Source organism: Mustela putorius, unplaced genomic scaffold (genome assembly GCF_011764305.1).
Source record: "Mustela putorius furo isolate JIRA1106 unplaced genomic scaffold, ASM1176430v1.1 tig00003909_pilon_pilon_pilon, whole genome shotgun sequence".
NCBI lineage: Eukaryota > Metazoa > Chordata > Mammalia > Carnivora > Mustelidae > Mustela > Mustela putorius.
In genome coordinates, this window is record NW_025422057.1 from 7932998 (window position 1) to 7953322 (window position 20325).

Genomic DNA, 20325 nt, shown 5'->3' on the forward strand with positions numbered 1-20325 from the left:
CAGAGGGAGGCCGTCCCTCCAGGAATGCCCCTGCCTCCGTGGCAAGTGTCCCTGTTTCTCAATGCCGTGTCACCTCTTTGTCTATATACATTTCCTTCCTTTGGCAGAGGCTGTGTTGCTCTGTAGTGTGTACTAGACATATATGTACATTGGAGGTCCTGCCAGGGAGGCAGCTGGGGGAGAGGAAGAAGGAGTGACTGACCCGGTTGGTTTGGTGGGGAAGGGCTTTGGTTGCAGATGGGGTCAGCTATGGTCCGGGGCCTTTGGCCAGCCTTGGACAGGCGGAGACAGAAGGGAGGGCACCCCAGGCAGCCAGAGCAGAGGGCTGGAGGTAGGCGCCGAGCGGCAGGCTTCTGCATCAGTCTGCCAGGAGAGGGGGCTTACCTGAGTGCTGGGAGAGGCTTTTGTAGAGCATCTTAGAAGCAGAGGAGGATTTTATGTGGCAGAGCAGTGTTTTGGGGGGATCCATCTGGAAGGCATGTGGGGAGCGGACTGGTGGGGATGAACATGGTCCCCAAGAGAGGGGCCGGCAGGCCTGAAGAGGGATGAGACACAGGCGGCTCTGGGGAGCACTGGCTAGTCCTAGGTCTCCTGTTGGAATGGGTGTGGAGAAAGGGAGGGCTCTGGCAGGCTTCTGAGGAGGGTGGGGTACTGTCCGCAAAGGGAGGAAGATAAGTGGTTTGAGGAAAAGGTTCACGATTTCACCTTGGTGTTGGGCGTGTGCCGTCAGGGAGAAATGCTCGGCCAGTCCAGCTTGGCTGGCCACGAAGCGGGCTGTGATGCAGACGTGGGTCGAAGGCAGCCAGCGAGGGCCACTGATTTCCAGGTCAGTGAAGGTGGGTCAGGGGCTGTGGCTGAGCCTGCCCGGGAGCGTGGTCGATGGTGGCAAGAAGCCAGGGCAGGGCAGGGCAGCCCCCGGTGGACCTGGACAAGCCCACCTCCTCACCCCGGGAGTGCCTCCTACCACCATTCTCCCTCCTGCCCTCTGGGACTCCTCTTCCACGGGACCAGATACAGTGCCTGTTTCCCAAGCAGATGACTAAAAGGGGACTTTTTTTTTCTTCTCCCCACCCTTTTTAAAAACCTTTTAATTCATTGGAGAAACAATATTGTGCCAACATCAAATGCAAAATCCCAAAATCTAAGGTCCATCTTCCCTGAGCCCACCACCCTCAAGAATCATCCATTTGTATTTTCCCTCATTCCGGTCCAGGGTTTGTCTCGGCATTTGCAGAATTTGTTCAGTTTTGATGAGAGGATGGGGCTAATTTTGCCCTGCATTCTTCAGTTAATATTGGATCACGAGCCATTTCCCATGCTGTCCCCATAGTTGTGATCGTGCTGCTGCAGAATGTTCCAGGGAGTGGTTGGAGTATGCTCTTCCCTGCTGCTTTCTTGCCCTGGAGCGCTGGGACATCTCTGGGCTCTGTGCTCCCGGGGAGAGGGTGAAGCACCACAGCAAGGGCCGTCATGCCTGTCATCATAGCATCCTTTATGCAGGATGCATATTACTGGAAACTGAATCGCTAGAGAAGAGGGCTCTGTTTCTCTCTCCTGCAGAAGGGCAGGGAAGCAACAGAACCGAGGGTTCAGTAGACACGAGGTTCGCAAAGTGTATTCCTGTCTCCAGGATGGGGAATCAGAGTCTCCATGGGGCTCAGATCCTGCAAACCAGGTGCTCTCTGGGTGATCATTCTCACCTGGTTCCATTATCACCTCCTCCCCCCAGGAGGCTTTTTAGACACTTTCTTAATTCTTATCATTTTTAACCCATTATATTAAATATCAACAATTAATTAATAATTGTTAATTATTTAGTAATAAATTAATACATTCTTATAATTTCTTAACCCATTATATTAAATATTAACGAGTAAGATTTTATTGGGTAGGGCTGAGCTTTGGAGGGCCACAAAGCATTGTGATGTGTGAGACCTTTAGCCCCAGACAACCAGTTCTCACCTCTGAGGGGGTGATGTTGCCCCCCACCCCGGCAGAGAATGCATGCTCTGAGGCCAGGAAGAAGTTCTAGTCCTTACTGTCACTTTAACCATCAAGACCGCAACTCCAGTAAAATGTCTTAGGCTCCTTTCAGGAATAAGCAAGGTGGATCACCAGCCAGGTCTTTGACGGGGCTGGTGGCCCCTGGGGAAACCCTTCCTGGCATTTCAGAGAGGATCTCTCTCTGTGCAGGGAGAACTGTAAAGAACCTTCATAATGGAGACCCCTCAAATGCTTGTGTCATTCTCATGTGTAAAGGTGCTCATGACACCACAGCACGAAGAGGTAATGTGGCCGGGAGGGAAATGCTAGGGTGGCTGGGGTATGAGGAGGGGACTGTGTGTCATGGCTGAGGCCGTCCCATACAGAGAGATGTCTCCATGGCTAAGTGTGCATCCGACAGAGGCGGAGCTTGTTCTCCAGTGTCAACATCCTGATCTCGAAGAACGCAGGTGGTGTGTTGCTCCGACAGCTGACTGGGGAAAGGGGGAGGTGGGTATCAAGGGACAGTCAGGCTGTGTGCAGGACAGTTGTGTTTGTTGCCTAGTTAAAGATGACTCGAGCGATGGTGTCTATAGAACTGGTCATTGATCCCAACCAAGGCAGTGGGCCCTCTGGTGAGGCTGATGCTGGGAGGTGATGATGTCTGGAGTTTGTAGGGACTAGTATGTGGGACCCCAAGGCAGAGGGTGAGTGCGCTGCCGCCATCTTCAGAATGGTCATGGCGTGCCGCTGACGGAACGGGCAGCCAAGATGGGCTGGTGTTCGTTGCTTTGCCGCACCTGCAGGGTCAGAGAAGATCCCTGAGTCCAAAGCACCTGGTACCCGCTGGGTGACCCTGGGTAAATCCCTCAGTGTGTTCTCTGAGCCTCCGTCTCCATATCTGTAGAATGGGGGCAATACTCTGCCTTACCTACGTCACCTGGCAGTCATGACAGAGAAAGTCAGGGAAGAAATAGACTGTGTGGCTAATGCGATTGTTGACATTATTAGTGACATTGTCACTGTGTCCCTTGGGAAGTTGTGGTGCGAGGCACGAGGTCCCACTTCAACCCTGCAGCATGTGCGTGTCCCCCTCGGTGATGGGTACAGAAGCCACGTTTCCCTCGCATGCTGTCTCCCCAGTGATGGCGGGTTTCTGCTTGGGCCCTGCTGTGGATGACCGGCCCTTGTAGTCAGCTGCCCCTTCCTCTCAAGGGCAGCCTGTGCTCCTGTGACTAGCAGTGCCCCCCTTACCCCCTCTGGCAGCTTGTCTCACCCCCTCAGACTGAGGCTGTCTGTCTAGCAAGCTCTACTTTAAACGCAAAATTCAGGAAATGACACACATCTAATTTTTCTTCATCATCAAAGCCTGCTTTCTCCACCTTTTCACCACACGATCTGCTGTTATCATGGCTTCCCTGTACCCCGTTACTTAGCGTCAGTGGATTGGGCCATCCAGTGACTCCCCTTTGTTGCAGCTCTGTGAGCTCCAGCAGGACGGAGCCATGCCTTCCCTCAGCCTGACACATCATAGATGCTCACCAAATGATGAGAAAAAATGGATATTCAGTAATAAATGTTTATTTAGGCAGGGTTATAGGGATCGAAGGCTCAGTGTGTCCTTTAAAGGATCTGTAGTCTAGTGAGGAGACAAAAAAAAGAAAAAAAAAAAAAAGCAAGAAACCCCAGTACAAAGGTGAGACCACAGCCAAGGGAGGTGAGAGTTACAACCCGAGGAGAACATTCCAGGCAGAGGGGATGGCGCTGGTGTTTGGGGAGGGTGCGGGCATGCAGGGAGGCTGGGGGAGGGGAACCGCAGGTAGCGGTCTGGGGAGCTCGGCTCCTTTAGCATCTAGTCACCACTGCTCAGAGCCCTAACTCTGTTTTGTTTTTCAGCTGATGAAGGCCGTGAACGAAATGTGCCCCAACATCACCAGAATTTACAACATTGGCAAGAGCCACCAGGGGCTGAAGCTGTATGCCGTGGAGATCACGGATCACCCTGGCGAGCATGAAGTTGGTGAGGTTGCCCCACTGTGACGCACCTGTCCCTCCATGTCTGTTTGCTTCTTAAAGGACCAGGAGATGGCTCACCTCCATGAGAACATTCACGAAACAGGCTGGGAGCCGTCCACATGCCACTCTCACACAAAGAGTCTGCAAATTTGGGTTCTGTTTTAGAGGCTGTTGACTTATTTAAGGGAGTCATACCTTCCTTTTCTCCAAGTGAACCATGTTTCATTCTGTTCTCCAGCTCTGAGGCCGGTCACACTGACCAAAGAAAAAAGTGGCCAAAGGTGGTTAGGACTGAATCCTTTTATAGAAGAAAATTCTGGACTTACGTTATTAATGACTTAAATTAGAGGGAGGTCCCTTAATTTTTTATTTTAATTTAATTCCACTTTTGAGCATTTCCTGTCTTCAGGCATTTCTCCTTCAGTCACTCTGGAACCTGGATTCTCTGGGTCAGAGGGGCTTCTCCAGTTTTCTTTTTGGTAAATCTGCAAGTTCTTTAGAAATTCCCCTCTACTTAAGTCTGAGGTTTGCCTGCTTCATTTGGCTCTAAATTCATCAGTATTTCAGGAGTTCCTCTTAGGAGTTCCTTCGGAAGTATAAGGACTGGATCTGCAGATAAAATTACATTTCCTTAAAAGTAGTTGCTTTGCCAGTGAGAGAACAAGTATTGTCCGCCTATGCTGGGCTCTGATAAGCCCCCACATTGGAGAAAGTGAGCTAAGAAATGAGGAACTCAAAGGCAGCCCCCTTACAAAATTGCGTCAGTGCCGATGGCCCCGGCTGGTCTGTTTTCTGCTTCTGTTTATCCATCTCTACCTCCTTTATGATTTAATAGAATCTTCTTTGGAGAAGAACAATTACCTCCCCAAAGAGCAAAATAATCGCCCTGTCTTGTGTTTAATTTGTGAATTTTCAACCTTACGCACTGTATCATTTTCTCCGTTCTCGCTAAATAAGAATAAACATGATTACCCAGGGGCTGGTATCATCTATGAGTTTTCTACACATTTTCCTACGTAACTATTGGGGAATTCTAAAAAATGTAGTGATAGAACTTGGGGGGGCCCATTTGTAAGACGAGATGGGATAAAACTGTAAGTTGCTATTACTCAGAGATCTTTTTAATCCTAAATGGTAAGGGCTGTTCTGCTAGAAGCACCGATATGGACTGTATTTTTTCCCGTCCTCGAGTAAAGGCGAGCCGGAGTTCCACTACATCGCAGGGGCCCACGGCAACGAGGTGCTGGGCCGGGAGCTAACGCTGTTGCTCATGCAGTTCCTGTGCCAAGAGTACTTGGCTGGCAACGCACGCATCGTCCGCCTGGTGGAGGAGACCCGGATTCACATCCTCCCGTCCCTCAACCCCGATGGCTACGAGAAGGCCTACGAAGGGGTAATGATGCCGCCCCCTGTTGGCCGGGGCAGCCGCTAGGTCCCCACCACAGAGCCCGCTGGGCCATGAGTCAGTTTCCCTTCCGTGTCCTGGCTTCCCTTTCAGTGTCTCTCCGCAGGGACAGAGAAACTCCTGGGGTTCCCGAAAGGTGCAAAGCAGGAATTGGCAATCATGGGCACCTGAGAGGTAGACAGGCCAACACCCTGGAAAAAGTGAACATGAGGGAATAATTCAGTAGAAGAGAATAAAAAGAACGCTGAACCTGGAGGAGGCACCATCAAGGCAGATCCTCTGTACATCTGTGGCCTGTCATGCTCTCGGTGCTCCGAGGAGAGCTGTTTCTGTTATTCTGAGAGATCGTTTACATTTCATGTTCTAGTGGCGTAGACTTTGTGCAGGTTACATTGTGGATGGACTATTATTAGTATTATTTGGGAATAAAGTGTAAGACTGCACTTGGTACCTGTCACATGTATGCCTGATAATACAGAATTGGGGTTGGGTTTATGGGCACCGAGTTGGTTAGGGAGTTTTGGTGCCTGATTTGTAAGGTCCACTGGTCAAGGGTTTGCAAGCCAGACTCGTGGGCACGGCCGGGAGACTGTGTTAACGCGGTGGTGGTTGATTTTGCAGTGTTGGACTCTTGGATTCATTCCTACTCAGAGTTTTATCTGACCAGTCTAGAAGTTCTAGGGGGGTGAGAGGGTTGGGGGTAAGGGTTGTAATACTTCTTGAACATTGCCATGTAGCTGCGGTGAGGCTCTGCCTTCCTTCTTGGGGTGATTTGGCAGTATTACCCCCCACCTACTAGAAGTGGTAGCACTAGAGGGTGCTTCATTGTTCTCTCTTGGGGGCCGTCTTTGGGCCAGAGGACCTGTGAGGCTTAGAGACACACCCAGGTGGGGATGGTGGATCTGGAGACAGGGACGTCTTGTGTGGGAGAAGTCTGGAAGCCTGTGGGTCCCTCATGCTTGGAATTGTCTCCCAGGGCTCGGAGCTGGGTGGCTGGTCCCTGGGGCGCTGGACCCACGATGGCATCGACATCAACAACAACTTCCCCGACTTAAACACACTGCTCTGGGAGGCAGAGGACCGACAGAACATTCCAAGGAAAGTTCCCAATCACTATATTGCAATCCCGGAGTGGTTTCTGTCTGAAAATGCCACGGTGAGTAAAAATACCCCATCATTTGCAGAGCAGTGGAAGGCCAAAGTTAACACCCGCTGGTATTTGCAGAACATCTGACATTTAAGAACAAGACAAAACCATCTTTTTTTTCCCTTTCATGTTTTCTCCCAAAGCGGGGAAGTGTGCTAGATAATAACTACCTTTAAAGTTGATATTTGCAGATATTCTTCATAAAAGAGAAATCATTGAATTAGGTCTCTTTACAACCACACAGGGCTTTAAAAACAACAACAACAAAGAAAAGCCAAAAACCCTGCCATATGACTGTCCATATTACTCTCAGCTTCGGCCATGCTATGGAACTGCTATGAAATTGTCCTTAGACCTACTGGTTGCTTGAGAGACCTTAATTTTATTTCAGTAAGTCCTCATGGATCATTACACGTCATGCTTCTTTGGAAAGAAAAGAAATGCATTGAGTCAGAAATGCTTCCCTCAAATTTTCCAGTCTTCTTTTCCAAAGAGTGTGTTGTGGGAGAAAGAATTTTCACAAAATTTTGCATGCCTTTTATGTTCTTCCCTTCCCTTTGTCATCTATCTCTTTACCCTTGTCCTCCGATTGTATATGTCCTTCAGGAGGGCTGCCTTGATTGCTTATATGAGTTAGGGTTAGATTCAGTGGGGACAATGGAAAAATCCAAAATGACAGCAGCTTAATGAGGGACAAGTTTGTTTACTTATTTATTTTCACATAGAAGGACCCTAAAGGCAGAGGATAGAAGCCCGGCCAGACAGAAGCCCTGTGAACATCAGGAACCAAAGACTCATCTATCTTTCTGCTTCCACCATGTTAGTGTATGACTTCCACTCTCAAGATCTAAATCCAAGATGGCGGTGGGTGCTCCAGCTATCATGGCTGTGAAGGAAGAGGGGAGCCAGAGAGTTAAGAAACAAACAAACAAAAAATGGCGTTAAGAAACCGCAAAAAAGAAAAAAGAATACAGAAGATCCTCCTCTTAGACAATTCAGTTAATTTTAAGAATCATTCCTTGATTTCCTCCATCATACTTAGGCTTCAATCTCATTGGCAAGAATTTAATCAAACCATGCTCTCAACCCACTGTGGCTTCCTGAAAGCTGGAAAATGCTATATTTTAGGCAAGCACATTGCAAGCTCAAGAAAACAAAAATAAAAATAACTAGCTTCTGTCCCTGAGGAACCAAGGGAGAAATGATGAATGGATAGAAGGCAACTCTCCTGCTCTGCCCTGGGGCTCTAGTCCACCCCATGGGCAGGCACCACTTACTGGAGGAAGGCCAGCATGGTTGCCTCATTTAGGAAGGCATAGGATGTTGTTATCCAGGCCCTCAGGAAGCAACCAGTCAAGTGATGTAGACAGACAGTGGCAGAGTCTGTGGTGTGGCTAGGGAACCCATGGGTAGCTTATGGGGGATAAAGGGTTCAGGGCCTCTGAGTCTTCTGTATTCTCTCTCATTTCCCAGTTCCATCCTATACAATCCTCCCCACCCCCATACACACTTTTCTCTCCAACAAACATACTGATGACGTCTGGTAAGGCTGAGAATTCAAGTGATGTTATCATTTGGGAACTCTTGGACCAGAATTGGAATATGGTTGCCAACGTTCTTGGCCCTGAGGCTAAGAGAAATAAGGAATTCTTCAGCTTAGAGAAAGTCCTTGGATATTAGTCTTTGCTTTAAGACTAGAACTTAGCTTTCTGAGCTTGTCATCTTTGAGAAACACATGGGGAATTACACAGATCCTCTACCACCAACACTTTTTTCAGTTGTGGTTATGTTAGATAAGAAGTCAGCAAAGATAAAGACTTGAAAAGCAGTCAACAACTTGACATAGGGATCAATAAGAAGTCTACAACCACTAGGTAGATAATAATATATTTTCCTGTATATTCCCTGCAACATTTTCTTTTTTTTTTTTTTAAAAAAAGATTTTATTTATTTATTTGACAGACAAAGACCACAAGCAGGCAGAGAGGCAGGCAGAGAGAGGGGGAAGCAGGCTCCCTGCAGAGCAGAGAGCCCGACGTGGGGCTTGATTCCAAGACCCTGGGATCATGACCTGAGCCGAAGGCAGAGGCTTTAACACACTGAGCCACCCAGGTGCCCCCCGCGCCCCGGAGCATTTTCAAAAATTGACATGCTCTGGGGTCTAAGGGAAATATCAGCCAATTCCAGAGAATAGGAGTCAGACCATCATGCTCTCACCAACATACAATTCAACAAGAAGACAGTAAATAGGCTAATGAAAATATCACCACCTCTTTAGAAAATTAAAGAAAAATACTTCTAAATAATAAGTCAAAGAAAAAGACTGTACTAGCAACTGAAAAATGATTAGAACCCAACAGTAATGAAAACATTATGTATCAAAATTCATTATGGATACATAATGAAAACATTATGTATCAAAATCAAAATTGGACCACAAAAACTCCTGTACTTTTAGGAATTTTATACCTTTCAATGATTATATTCCAAAGAAGAAAGGCTAAAAATTAGCTAAAGAAACTAGCAATTGAATACCAGAAGAACCCCCCAATATGTATAAAGATTGTGATCAAAAAGTAAGAGCAGAAATAAGAGAAAAACCAAGAAATAATTTAAAGGGATTTGTCTGTTGAAAGAATCATTTGATAGGATTTAATCATCACTCCCAGGAAAATCTCTTAGTGAAACTTTATAATACAGATAGCTAGTTTCAGAGAGAAGGCTATTTTAAATGACATTAATCATAAAATAAAAGATTAATAAACTCAACTACGTAACCAACATAAGAAAGCTTGCTCATCAAAATTTTAAAACCATAAGAGAGAAGCTAAAAACCAAGAGAAATTATTTGCAAATTAGGAAATTGGAAAAGAATTAAAACTTTCAAATATATAAAGAATAACAAATAAGAAAAAATAAACGGCTCAATAGAAAAATGGGTAAAAGAATATGAAGAGGCAATTCGTGGAAGAGGAAACATGGTTAATAAACATGAAAATATGTTCAGCCTTACTAGTACTAAGGAATGCAAATAAGAGAACATTTTACACCCACTAGTTGGCGAATTAAGAAGTCTGACAGTAGCTGAGCGTTGGAGAGGATATGGGGCCAGTGGCTGTCTCATGCATTGTGGGTGCGAGTGTAAATTAGCACCGTGACTTCAGAGAATAATTTGATTATCTTGTAAAGTGGAATATGTGTATTTCTTATGACTCTGCAGTCCCACTTCTGGTGATTTATGCAGGATAAATTTCAGCACATGTATACCAAAAGAAAGCTCAAAAAAAAAAAAAAAAACCACTGTTCAGTACAGTAAAAAATTGAGAATTACCTCTATGCCCCCATCACGAGGACAGTTAAACGATGACATCCTCATACTGTAGTGGAAAGGATTGAGCTACAGCTTTTATGCAACAATACAGCTACGCCTTGGAAACATGAATTGAGGGAAAAAATTGGAGAAAACAATCAGTATGGTTCCCCCCCTTCTTTTTAAGAGCAAAAACAAGTAAAACCAAATAATGTATTTTTAAGCATACACACACGGTAGAACAAAAAGAACGCAAATCGTATGATTGAGGATACAGTGCTTACCTCCGAGTGTAAAACAGGAGGATGGGACAGAGGAAATCCCATATTACACAGAAATTGTCCTTAAGATCTGGTTTTGGGCACAGATGGCGGGTTAATGGGTGTTCATTGTATCAACATAGAGCGGAGGACAAGCAGGGACCAGCAGTGATACTGCGGGATGAGCCAAGTTCCACAACAGTAGAACAGTAGGGCCCATCCAGGGCCCCTGATGTGTTTAGGAAGAAAAACACAACTTAATGAACCCTAAGTCAATTTCGTTCCTCAACCAACTTTCTGTACGGCGCAGCCAAGCCATGTCTAGTCTTTATTTCTTTCCCATTATCAAATGGTATTCTGCTGGAATTCTCTTCATAGGAATCAGTAACTTAGGATAAATAACTGGATTCATGTCACGATTGACCATATCAGGCTTTCTAATGTGGGCTTCGAGCATTGTGGGTTCCTTGCTTCCCACTCCCTTTCCTGCTCTCTCTTTTCCTGCTTTCCTTTCTTTGTTCATTTGTTCCCTCCTTTCTTTCTTCCTTTCAACTTTTTATCATAAAACAATGCCAACAGTACGGAACTGGAGCGAAAGCTTTCAGGGCCCTGGTGTTCCCACCTCAGCTTCAATATCTGTGCCTTCTCATCCGTCTACGTCTGCACCTGCTTCCTCCTCCTCCCCAGAATTACTGGGGCAAGTCCCTGGAGTGGCATCATTTCATGTGCAGATATTTCGGTAAGTATCTCTAAAAGCTCAGAGTCTCTTTTAAAACCATGAGCAATTACCATTATCCTATCAAAATCAATTATTTCTAGTATTATGAAACATCCAGGCAGGGTTCACATTTGCCCTATTATCATTCTCTCTCATAGATTTTATTTTTAAGGTTTATTTATTTGTTTATTTGTTATTTATTTGTTTATTTATTGGGGCAGAGGGAACGAGAAAATCTCAAGCAGATTCCCCCACTGAACATGAAGCCCTATGCCGGGCTTGATCTCACGACCCAGGAGATGATGACCTGAGACCAAATCAGGAGTGGGCCTCTTACCCGACCGAGACACCCGGGCGCCCCTCTTGTAGCTGAAGTCAGGAGCCAGTGAAGCTCCCTCATTGTGGTCAGGAGCACAGGCTGTCCAGTCTCCTTTAACTTGCTTCTGTTTCACTTCCTGCCTTTTTTCCTTGCAATCTTGCTGTTTTTCAGCTCCATTGCTTATCTCGTAACAACTAAGGTACCAGCAACCAGATTCGATCGTTTTGACACATTTTCCACTGTCTGGGTGCTGCCAGCTGTATCCTTTCCGTGTCCTGTAACCTCTGCTTCTGTGTTTCCTGTGCGCTGGCCGTGAGCTGTCGACCAGACTAGGCTCCGTGGAGCAGGGGCTGACGAGCTGCAGCCTGTAGGCGGGCTACTTCCCGCCCAGGCTTGTTGGTGTCCACGGTGTCTTATCGGAACCCAGCCCTGTTCATCTGCGTGTTGTTTCTGGCGCTGCCCCTGCTACAAGGACAGAGTTGGGTAGTTGGGACAGAGACCACAGGGCCATCAAAACCTAAAGTATTTCCCATCTGGTCCTTTGCAGAAAGAGGCTACCAGGCTCTGGATTAGAGGCTGGTCATATTCTGGGTTGATATTTTCCTTGGGTGTGTATGCTCTTCCCTGGGAAGACTATTCTGTTGGTTTTCTCTCTTTCTCTGCTCTTTGGAGCCGGAGATAGACACGCCTGGCCCCTTGATTCACTGGATTTGAGAAGTGTTGATGCGCTAACTCCGTCTTTTCCCGCGGGCATGAACTGGGATATTCCTACAGAAAATATTCCTATCCGTGATTTGCATTTGCTTCAGCCCAATTTTGAAATTCTACATTTTTTGCTACAAGTATTCCACAAAATGGTTGTTCTTTCAACCATGTCCCTGTTTGGGAAGTAGGGAGAGGACGCACTTTCCTTCCGGTCTTTATTTCTCAAAGCCTGTTTAAACGTGCCGTGTTCACAGGTGGCAGTGGAGACCAGGGCTGTCATAGCCTGGATGGAGAAAATCCCCTTTGTCCTGGGCGGCAACCTGCAGGGGGGCGAGCTGGTGGTGGCTTACCCCTACGACATGGTGCGGTCCCTGTGGAAGACGCAGGAGCCCAGCCCCACGCCTGACGACCACGTGTTCCGCTGGCTGGCCTACTCCTACGCCTCCACACACCGCCTCATGACGGACGCCAGGCGGAGGGTGTGCCACACAGAGGACTTCCAGAAAGAGGACGGGACAGTCAATGGGGCCTCCTGGCACACTGTCGCCGGAAGTAAGTCTCTGGTGGCCTTGCTGTCATTGTAGAGCCAAATGGTAAGCGTTGGCTGGGACAGGGAGGGACCCAGACATCCCTTACCTTTGGCATGGGGGTAGTCATGACTGTAGTCTGCCTTTGACTGTAGTCCGCCAACGCTCTATACAGACTCCTCCTTCGTCCTTCTGATAGTCTTGGGGGGTGTGGCTACTCCCCGTTTTATGAATGAGTTCACCAGGGCTTGGAATCTGAAGGGATCTCTCCAAGCAAGAAAGGGGGCAGAGCCACACCTGTTTGGCTCTGTGATCTGTTCTTAGCCCCGAGCTATTTGGGTTCTGCAGGGTCAGAGACTGGTAGATGTAGACTTGGAAGGAAGTATCAGATCGAAAAGTGAAACCAGCAGAGGAGCAGAGAGCATGCGTGTGCTGGTGCTGGGGCCAGAGTGTGTTTACCCAGAACTGTGCCCATCATGGGCGTGTCCCGTGCTGTAGGTCCCCAGAAGGTCCGGGCATCGACCCCACACTCAGGTGTGAAGTGACTTCAAGCTGCAGGTGTGTCCTGAGGCCCAGCGTGTGACGAACACCATTTCACACACCTCCCGTCCGCTGGGAGGTCAGACCAAGGCATTCGGTCGAAGCTTGCCTATGTGTGATGTGGGGAGTGTGCGGTTTCATTCCTGGCATCCACATGGGATCAGATGGGCCCCCAGCAGGGACTTCGGGAATTCCTTTGCAGCAGCCACAGAGGACCCTGGGCTCCCATTTCCGGATAAGCTTTCCTTGCTGAATCCAAGCTGAGCTGGCCCAGGGCTCCCAGCCAAGGAGGTAAGAGGATATCCCATTCCCTAAGGTGCCTCAGCTTTGGGATGGCAAGACCCCACGCAGAATGCTGTTGCTCTTTGTCTCGGCTTTGAGGGGGTTGTCGAACTGCGGATGAACTTGAGAAATATTCCAGGTCAACTGGACCTAGACTCACACTCTGGCTCATCCCCCAGATGCCGTAGGGCCCCAGGGGAGTTCCTGGACCTCTCTGAACCCTGTATTTTCCATCTGTGAAATGGGCACATTGGTAACAATGAAGATGGTGGACCTTCGGGACTGTCATGAGGTTCACATGGTGGCAGGTGTGGGGCGTCCTCTGTCCAGCTTACCAGAGAAGCATGCCACGGGGACCCGTCCCCTGTCTGCCTCCCCCCTCTCCCGTGGTGTTTGTTCACCATCACACCTCCTGCTCTCTGTTTCCCTAATTAACCATCATCTGATTTCCCTTTGCTAGATTCAGCCTTCACATGCTTTTCAGGTATGTGTCCGTGCTTGGGAAAAGAAAACTGAAAAGCAAATATCTTTGTTCCCGTGACCATGTTTTAACATGTACAGAAAGCTTGCCCATTTCTTCTGGGTTGCCTACCTACCCCGCAGCGGTGTTTTGTTTATTTACTATCATAGTTTGGCCCTGCACAAAATTTAAAAAAAAAAATGGCAAATCCCTGTTGATTCAGAGAATTTTCTAATGGCCCCAAATCATTCTTGCTTCTCCATCTCAGCCCTGAGAACCGGCGACAGCCTTAACGTGAACGTTCTGTTTCCCTTTCCCGGCTGCCGCGACCACGTCGGGTACGGACCCAGCCAGAGTCACCGGCACCGGGGAGAGTGGCCGGCGCTGGGTCCGTCGCCACGTGTGGCAGAGCTGGCTGCCACATAGTCACACGCGCAACGTTTGATTTTTTCCTATCAATTATATTTTCCATTATTGCGGGGGCTTTCGTGGCAGGGCCGTGCGGCAGCTCGAGCCTTCTTAATCATCCTCCCTCCCGGCGGCGTGAGGAAGTGCGCGGACGCCTCTCTCTGTGGATTAATGAGATGTGACTTCCATTTCCTCCCCTCCCCCGACCCTCCGCTCCCTGTTCTTGTTCGGGTCTTGCTCATTAGCCGTGACCAACAGGCAGCGGTTAACGGAGATGGGGCTCTGGGGAGCCCGCTTCGGGAGAGCTCAAAACACACGTTGTTCGTAGTGTGTGTGTGTCACCTCCAGAGTGACGCCAGGCCCTCTTGGTCCCCGGGCTGCCACCCCACGTTCTCTGGCCCCCGCGACAAAGTGCACGTTGAGCTGGAGATGGGCGTCCGGGCCTCGAGGAAGGTGCAGCTCCGTGCTCTTTGCAGAAGCCACGGCAGTGGGATTCTAGGCCAGGAGAGCACAGGAACGTCTGGCTGGTCCCGCTGGGACCCGGGGGTGTGTGGGGGTCTGTCTGGGTCATGCCGCAGGTCCTTGCCCACATATCACGCTTTCAAAGCCATTCCTGACCCAGGATTCTCCACTCATGCCATTTGCTGCCGGGCCGGAAGTCAGCAGCGTTAGCCCAGGTGAAGCTTTTCCACCCTGGCTTCCCAGCACGTCACCGAGTCCTCCGGTACTTCTAGTGCTTCAAAGACACAAGGCAGGGTGGCAGACCCCCTCAGAGTTGCACGGGTAACACTGATTTGTTTCCGTGCCAGCAAGGCCTGGAAGGTTGGGAGATGAAAATCCTTTGTGCACAGAGGCCCCTGGTGCGCTCAGCGTGTCCTGCCCTTGCTAACTAGTGGCCATGGCGTCTGAGGCCCCCCTCTGCCCTCTCATAATGCCACATGCGGGTTCAAGTGGATACGTTGACATGGCGTTTTGACCAAGCTCCTCCAGCTAGACCAGGCCCCTTTGAAGGAGGTGCCCTTAACGTGCGTGGCAGGGTCCCCTCTCCCATCCCGCAGCTCTCTGCCTCCGTCTTATCACAGATGTGGTCAAAGGTCCGTCTGCCGACACGGGAGTGGTTGAAATCTGGAATCCGCCCGAGAGAGTGGCTGTGTGTTTTGTACCATTTTGCCCTTGACTGTAGCGATCGGGCTGTTGTGGAATTTCTCTGGATACCCCAAGCCATGAGTCCTAATCAGGTGTTTCTACTGGGCAGTTCGCCGCTGAGCATGATAGCGAGGTAGGCAAGGAGAGTAGATGCGGGGTGAGGACAGAGGCCGCGTGTGCAGGAGGACCTGCTCCTTTGATGAGTCACCACACAGAAACCCAGCACTTCCCGCTCTGCTCTCTTAGCCCTGACCCTAAAAACCCAAGGACGGCTCGTGGAGGGGCCTCCTGCGTCCTGTGGATGCCTCCTGTGGTCACGCACAGCATAGCTGCCGTGTGTTCTTGCTGATCTGATCACCCTGTTGCTCAAAACCAGAAATGTCTGGAAGAACTTTATGCCACCTACCATTCATTTCTTCGCTTCACAAATACTGGGAGCCGTACTAGGTTAAATTAAGGATCTTGGGATGTGGTTATCCCGAGTTACCTAGATGGGTCCTAAAATCATTGACAAATGTCCTTATAAGGGACAGAGGAGAAGCCACGTGAAGCCAGAGGCAAAGGTAAGAGCAATGCAGCCACAAAACAAGGGACGCTGGGGGCGACCCCATAACGGAAGCGGGAAGAGGCGAGAAAGTTTTCTCCCTTAGAGCCTCTCCAGTGAGCACAGCCCTGCCGGCACCTCGATCTCAGACCCCCAGCCTCTAGAACTACGGGAGGATACATTTCTGCTGTTTTAAGTCCCCCAGTTTGTGGTCATTTGTAACCGCAGCCCTGGAAGGTCAACGCGGGGCCCAACTCCAGGCCAGGCTGCGCGTTTCATGTCCTGTTGCAACAGTGTCGGGATGTTTGAGATCTGTCTGCTGCCAGGCGCGGGGGGTGAGTGCGTCCACCCAGCGGACCCCAGGCAGCCCAGCCCTGGAGAGAAGAGCAAGGCCTTGGTGTCACACACACCGAGGTTCAAATCCTGACTCTGGCTCTTTCCAGACACGTGGTTCTGGATACAGTTCTTGGCTGTTCTCTACCTCCATTGTCTTCCTTGTGACCCTGGGCTCTGCTGCCTAAGTCTCTGTTGAATTTGTGGTCAGTGGAAGCAGAGCACTAAAGACAGGTCCTGGCTCATGGGTGGCACATGGGTAACCATAGAGAAAAGCTCCATCCACCACTTCGAGTCCATACTGCTCATTCATGGTGGCTTTATTTTTAAAAATGGTGTGTTAAACTGGGTTTACTGAGCAGAATTTTATCAGTCTTCCTTTTGCCAGCGATGTTCCCAGACGCACCTGTCTTCCCCAGAAACCATTCTGGCTGCAGCCCTGCTCTCTCTCCCCCGCGCCTCCCCTCGTCTTTGCTGTCATTCCTTCGCAGTCTGCAGCAGGTACTGGACACCTCCTTGTTCCAGTGAGGTCGTCCGAATCCCGTTCTTGAACGTTCTTGCTGTCTCCCTCCTGCCCTGGGAGCACGGTTTGGTGACAGCGTTGTCCGGTTGGCTCGGCAGGTCTCAACGATTTCAGCTACCTTCACACAAACTGCTTCGAGCTGTCCATCTACGTGGGCTGTGACAAGTTTCCGCACGAGAGCGAGCTGCCCGAGGAGTGGGAGAATAATCGAGAATCCTTAATCGTGTTCATGGAGCAGGTACGGCACCAGCACATGCCGGGGTGGGGGCCGTAAGGGAAGGGGCCGGTCAGGGGACTGAAGGCCTGAGCCTGAGTCCAGTTAGTGCTTCAGATCTGGCCGTCGTGCTGGGCCAGCCCCAGACGGTGCCGGAAGAGCCAGCATCTGTCCACACCTGATTCGGCCCCCGAAGTGAGCTGTAAAGCCTCATTGATCACTCACACTGGGTTATGGTGAGTGTGACCGGATGCCACCCTGTGGGGTGGGGGTGACATGTGTCTGAGCCAGCATGCCCAGGCCCCTTGTGCTAGTCTGCTAGGGTTGCATAAAAACATAGGCCCCCCGGCGGGGGGCAGGGGGGCTCAAGCAAAAGAAATTGAGTTCTGGAGGCTGAAGTCCAAGATCAAGGTTTTGGCAGGTTGGTTTCATTTGGAAGAGCCTCCTTGGCTGGCAGATGTCTGTCTCCTCCCCATGTCCTCACATGGTCTTTCCTCCGTGCACACATGCTCCTGATGTCTCTGTGGGTCCACAGTCCTCTTATAAGGGATTCAGATTGGATCTGAGCCCACCTGAATGACCTCATTTTAATTTCATCACCGCTTTGAAGACACGGTATCCAGATATAGTCACGTTCTAAGATCCCGGAAACAAGGACTTCACCATGGGGATTGTTGGAGGATACTGGGGTGTCCATCATGGCTGTGAGGCTGAGAGGCCCTGCCGTGGGTGTGTGAGGCTCCCGGGAGTGGGTCTCCTGAGCCCCTCCCAGGCTTCTGATTACAGTTGGTGAGGGAGGAAGCCCTGCTGGGACCCCCAGAACCCTCCGTCACCTTCCCTTGTCCTGCTCGCGAGGACCCACCCATCCTGTAGCATCCCGTAAACCAGTCTAGTTCGGTGCTACAATCAATCCAGTAATATCCACGCCCCACTAAGGAACAAACAAACTGGAAACCAGAGGAATAAACAAAAGGGCCACTTCCGTGACTCCCATCCATTAGGAAGCGTGACCCTGAGGCTCACAGGATCAGGCACGGAGGCCGCCCCTTCCATGAGTTGTTGTAGATGAAGCACAAGACAATTTCAGGCCATGGCTCAGCTGCCAGCTTCCTGGTTCTTACACCTCCCACTCCACTGATCTTGGCAGAGGTCAGCCCTGGCACCTAGTGTCCCAGTCTGTCCCACAAGGATCCCCGGAGACTCTGTGCAATCCCCAGTACACTTCCCGGCACAGCATGTGTGAACCTGTTCTTCCCCCTTGGGCAGATGCAAACGCGCTGTCTGTCCGCACCCTGGAATTTTGCGAGGGAAGGCACTTTTTCATTTTCTCTATGAAAAGAGAGAAGGCTCTGATCATCCTAAAAGAATCCTGTGTCCCGTGCTGTGGATAAAGGGCCCGGGCACAGTAATACGTACAATGTCATTGGAAATGATGGTGTACCACCGGGATTGTCACATTGTTCTACAGATAGGGAAACTGAGGCACAAGGTTCAGAGTGATGTGGGTCTTGTGATGCAACCAATTAGCGGAAGGGCCCTATGGACTGAGTTGTCATTTTTAAGAACGCCTTTGACTCTTTTCTCTCTGATTCTTAAGTCGTTGGGTTGACATGTTTGGTCCGTGGAGTTCAGGAAAGTCAAATGCACTAGAAAAAATTAAATTCTGTTTTTACTGGGTGCCTTTGACATGCACCATCTCAGATCCTAATATTTTTTACGCCTCTAGAATAGCTGAACTCCAGGGGAAGACTTCCCAGTGCACGGACCCAAGGGGAACACAGAAATTTACACACCAAATCCGGGTACAGCCAGGGAGTTTTTGAGCTAGATAAGGCTTTGAGAGGGTTCTTGGCGGCCCTGGGGTGGCATTTGGCTTACAGCCGTCACTGCGCACATGGGGTCGGGTGCGTTGTGAGCTCACCCGGTTCCTTGTCCCGTGTGCTGAGCAGGTCCATCGCGGCATTAAAGGTGTGGTGAGAGACTCCCATGGAAGAGGAATTCCGAATGTCATTATCTCCGTGGAAGGCATTAACCACGACATCCGAACAGGTAACTGCAAGCCTAGACGACCTGTCTCTCAGGAGGGAATGTCTGTTTTCTCAAAGCATTTTGTTTGGGTTAAAAATCACACGTCAAGTGCTGGAAACGTCTTATGGAGAGCCGAATTCTTGTCTTATGGAGAGCCAAATTCTTGTCTCCTTCCTTGGATTCCCCGTGGAGACCCTGGAAAGCAAGGTTTTGAGCCTGTACTTTCTGGCTTCTCCCTTATTCAGGTGAAAACCAGAAGTGCAGGGAGGGGTGAGGAGACACTGGTGGCTTAAGACGCGGCTGGGAGCGGGTCCGGGGGTCGGACTCCCAGCGCCGGCATGCCCCTGCCGCTCAGGGCTTCCCCGCTGCTGGGAGACCCTTGTAGTTTTCCCTTGTGCCCAGGACCGTTGTCACCATGATAGCGCTCAGTGTGTATGGTGGCACATGAGGAAACAGTGACCTTGACTGTGGCAGGGACGTGTGCAGCCTGATGTGACAGGTGCACAGGGAAGAGAATTGTCTAGAAGCCCCCAGCAGGTTGTCCGCAGGCGTTCTGGAGGAGATGGTGTGTCCAGGGGCTTGTACACCCACGCACAGAGGTTTTCGGCCACCGGGAGACTCTGCGGAGCGTCACGTCATTGCCCACGTCATTGGGCAGGTGGCTTTGCTTTGGTTTCAGCTGAAGTGAGCGGGACATTGGGTCCTGTGCTGGTTTCCAGTGGGTGTCATGACAAATGACCATGGACTTAAAAAGTCAGAAATGTATTCTCTCACCGTTACGGAGCCCAGAGGTGTGAAACCCTGGTGTCAGCAGGGCGGTGCTCCCTCCAGAGCCCCCGGGAAGGACCCTTCCTCAGCTTTGGCAACTTCCTTGGCCACATCATTCCACTTCTGCCTCCATCTCCATGGCCTCCTCCTCTCTACCTCTTACAAAGACACCTGTCATTGGATTTAGGGTCCACCCAGGCCATACAGGATGATCTCATCGGGGGATCCTTAATTATACCTGCAAAGATCCTTTTCCCAAATAAGGTTCCATTCATAGAGTCTCGGAAGTAGGATGTGGGCTTCCGGGGACCATGATTCAACCTACTCCAGGTCCCCCTGCCCTGGGCACAGAACACAGACTCAGAAGCAAGAGAAGGGGAATGGTGACTGCCACGAGGAAGACCTGTTCAGCCCTCAGACACACTCGAACAAATGGGAGAAATGGGATATGAGTCCACTTGGCAAGTGTTTAATGCAGCCTGAACTTGACCTGTTGGTTCAAGAGCTGACCCTGGATGGCACGGCCAGTGGCCCAGGACAGACAGAGTTCCCAGAATATGTGACTGTCAGATTTAAAACAAGGGCGTTCCCAGGGAAACAAGGCCACGTCCTGTACAGCCACGGGTACAGCCTGTGACGGCTGGAGGGGTCCCCAAGGTGCCGAGAAGCTCAGCCTGGGTCCGGCCCTG

The 20325-nt window shown here is 49.9% G+C and overlaps 1 protein-coding gene across 3 annotated transcripts in view; it reads left to right on the top strand.

The window, feature by feature from the left end:
- The window catches only part of CPXM2 (carboxypeptidase X, M14 family member 2), a 207466-nt gene that overhangs the window by 181750 nt on the left and 5391 nt on the right, over window positions 1-20325 (top strand). For all 3 annotated transcript variants that reach the window (XM_045068999.1, XM_004751756.3, XM_013055723.2), the window contains 6 exons: window positions 3880-4003; window positions 5196-5392; window positions 6381-6560; window positions 12118-12415; window positions 16725-16864; window positions 18790-18889. In XM_045068999.1, the coding sequence (XP_044924934.1) occupies window positions 3880-4003; window positions 5196-5392; window positions 6381-6560; window positions 12118-12415; window positions 16725-16864; window positions 18790-18889 (1039 nt within the window). The remainder of the gene's footprint in view (window positions 1-3879; window positions 4004-5195; window positions 5393-6380; window positions 6561-12117; window positions 12416-16724; window positions 16865-18789; window positions 18890-20325) is intronic.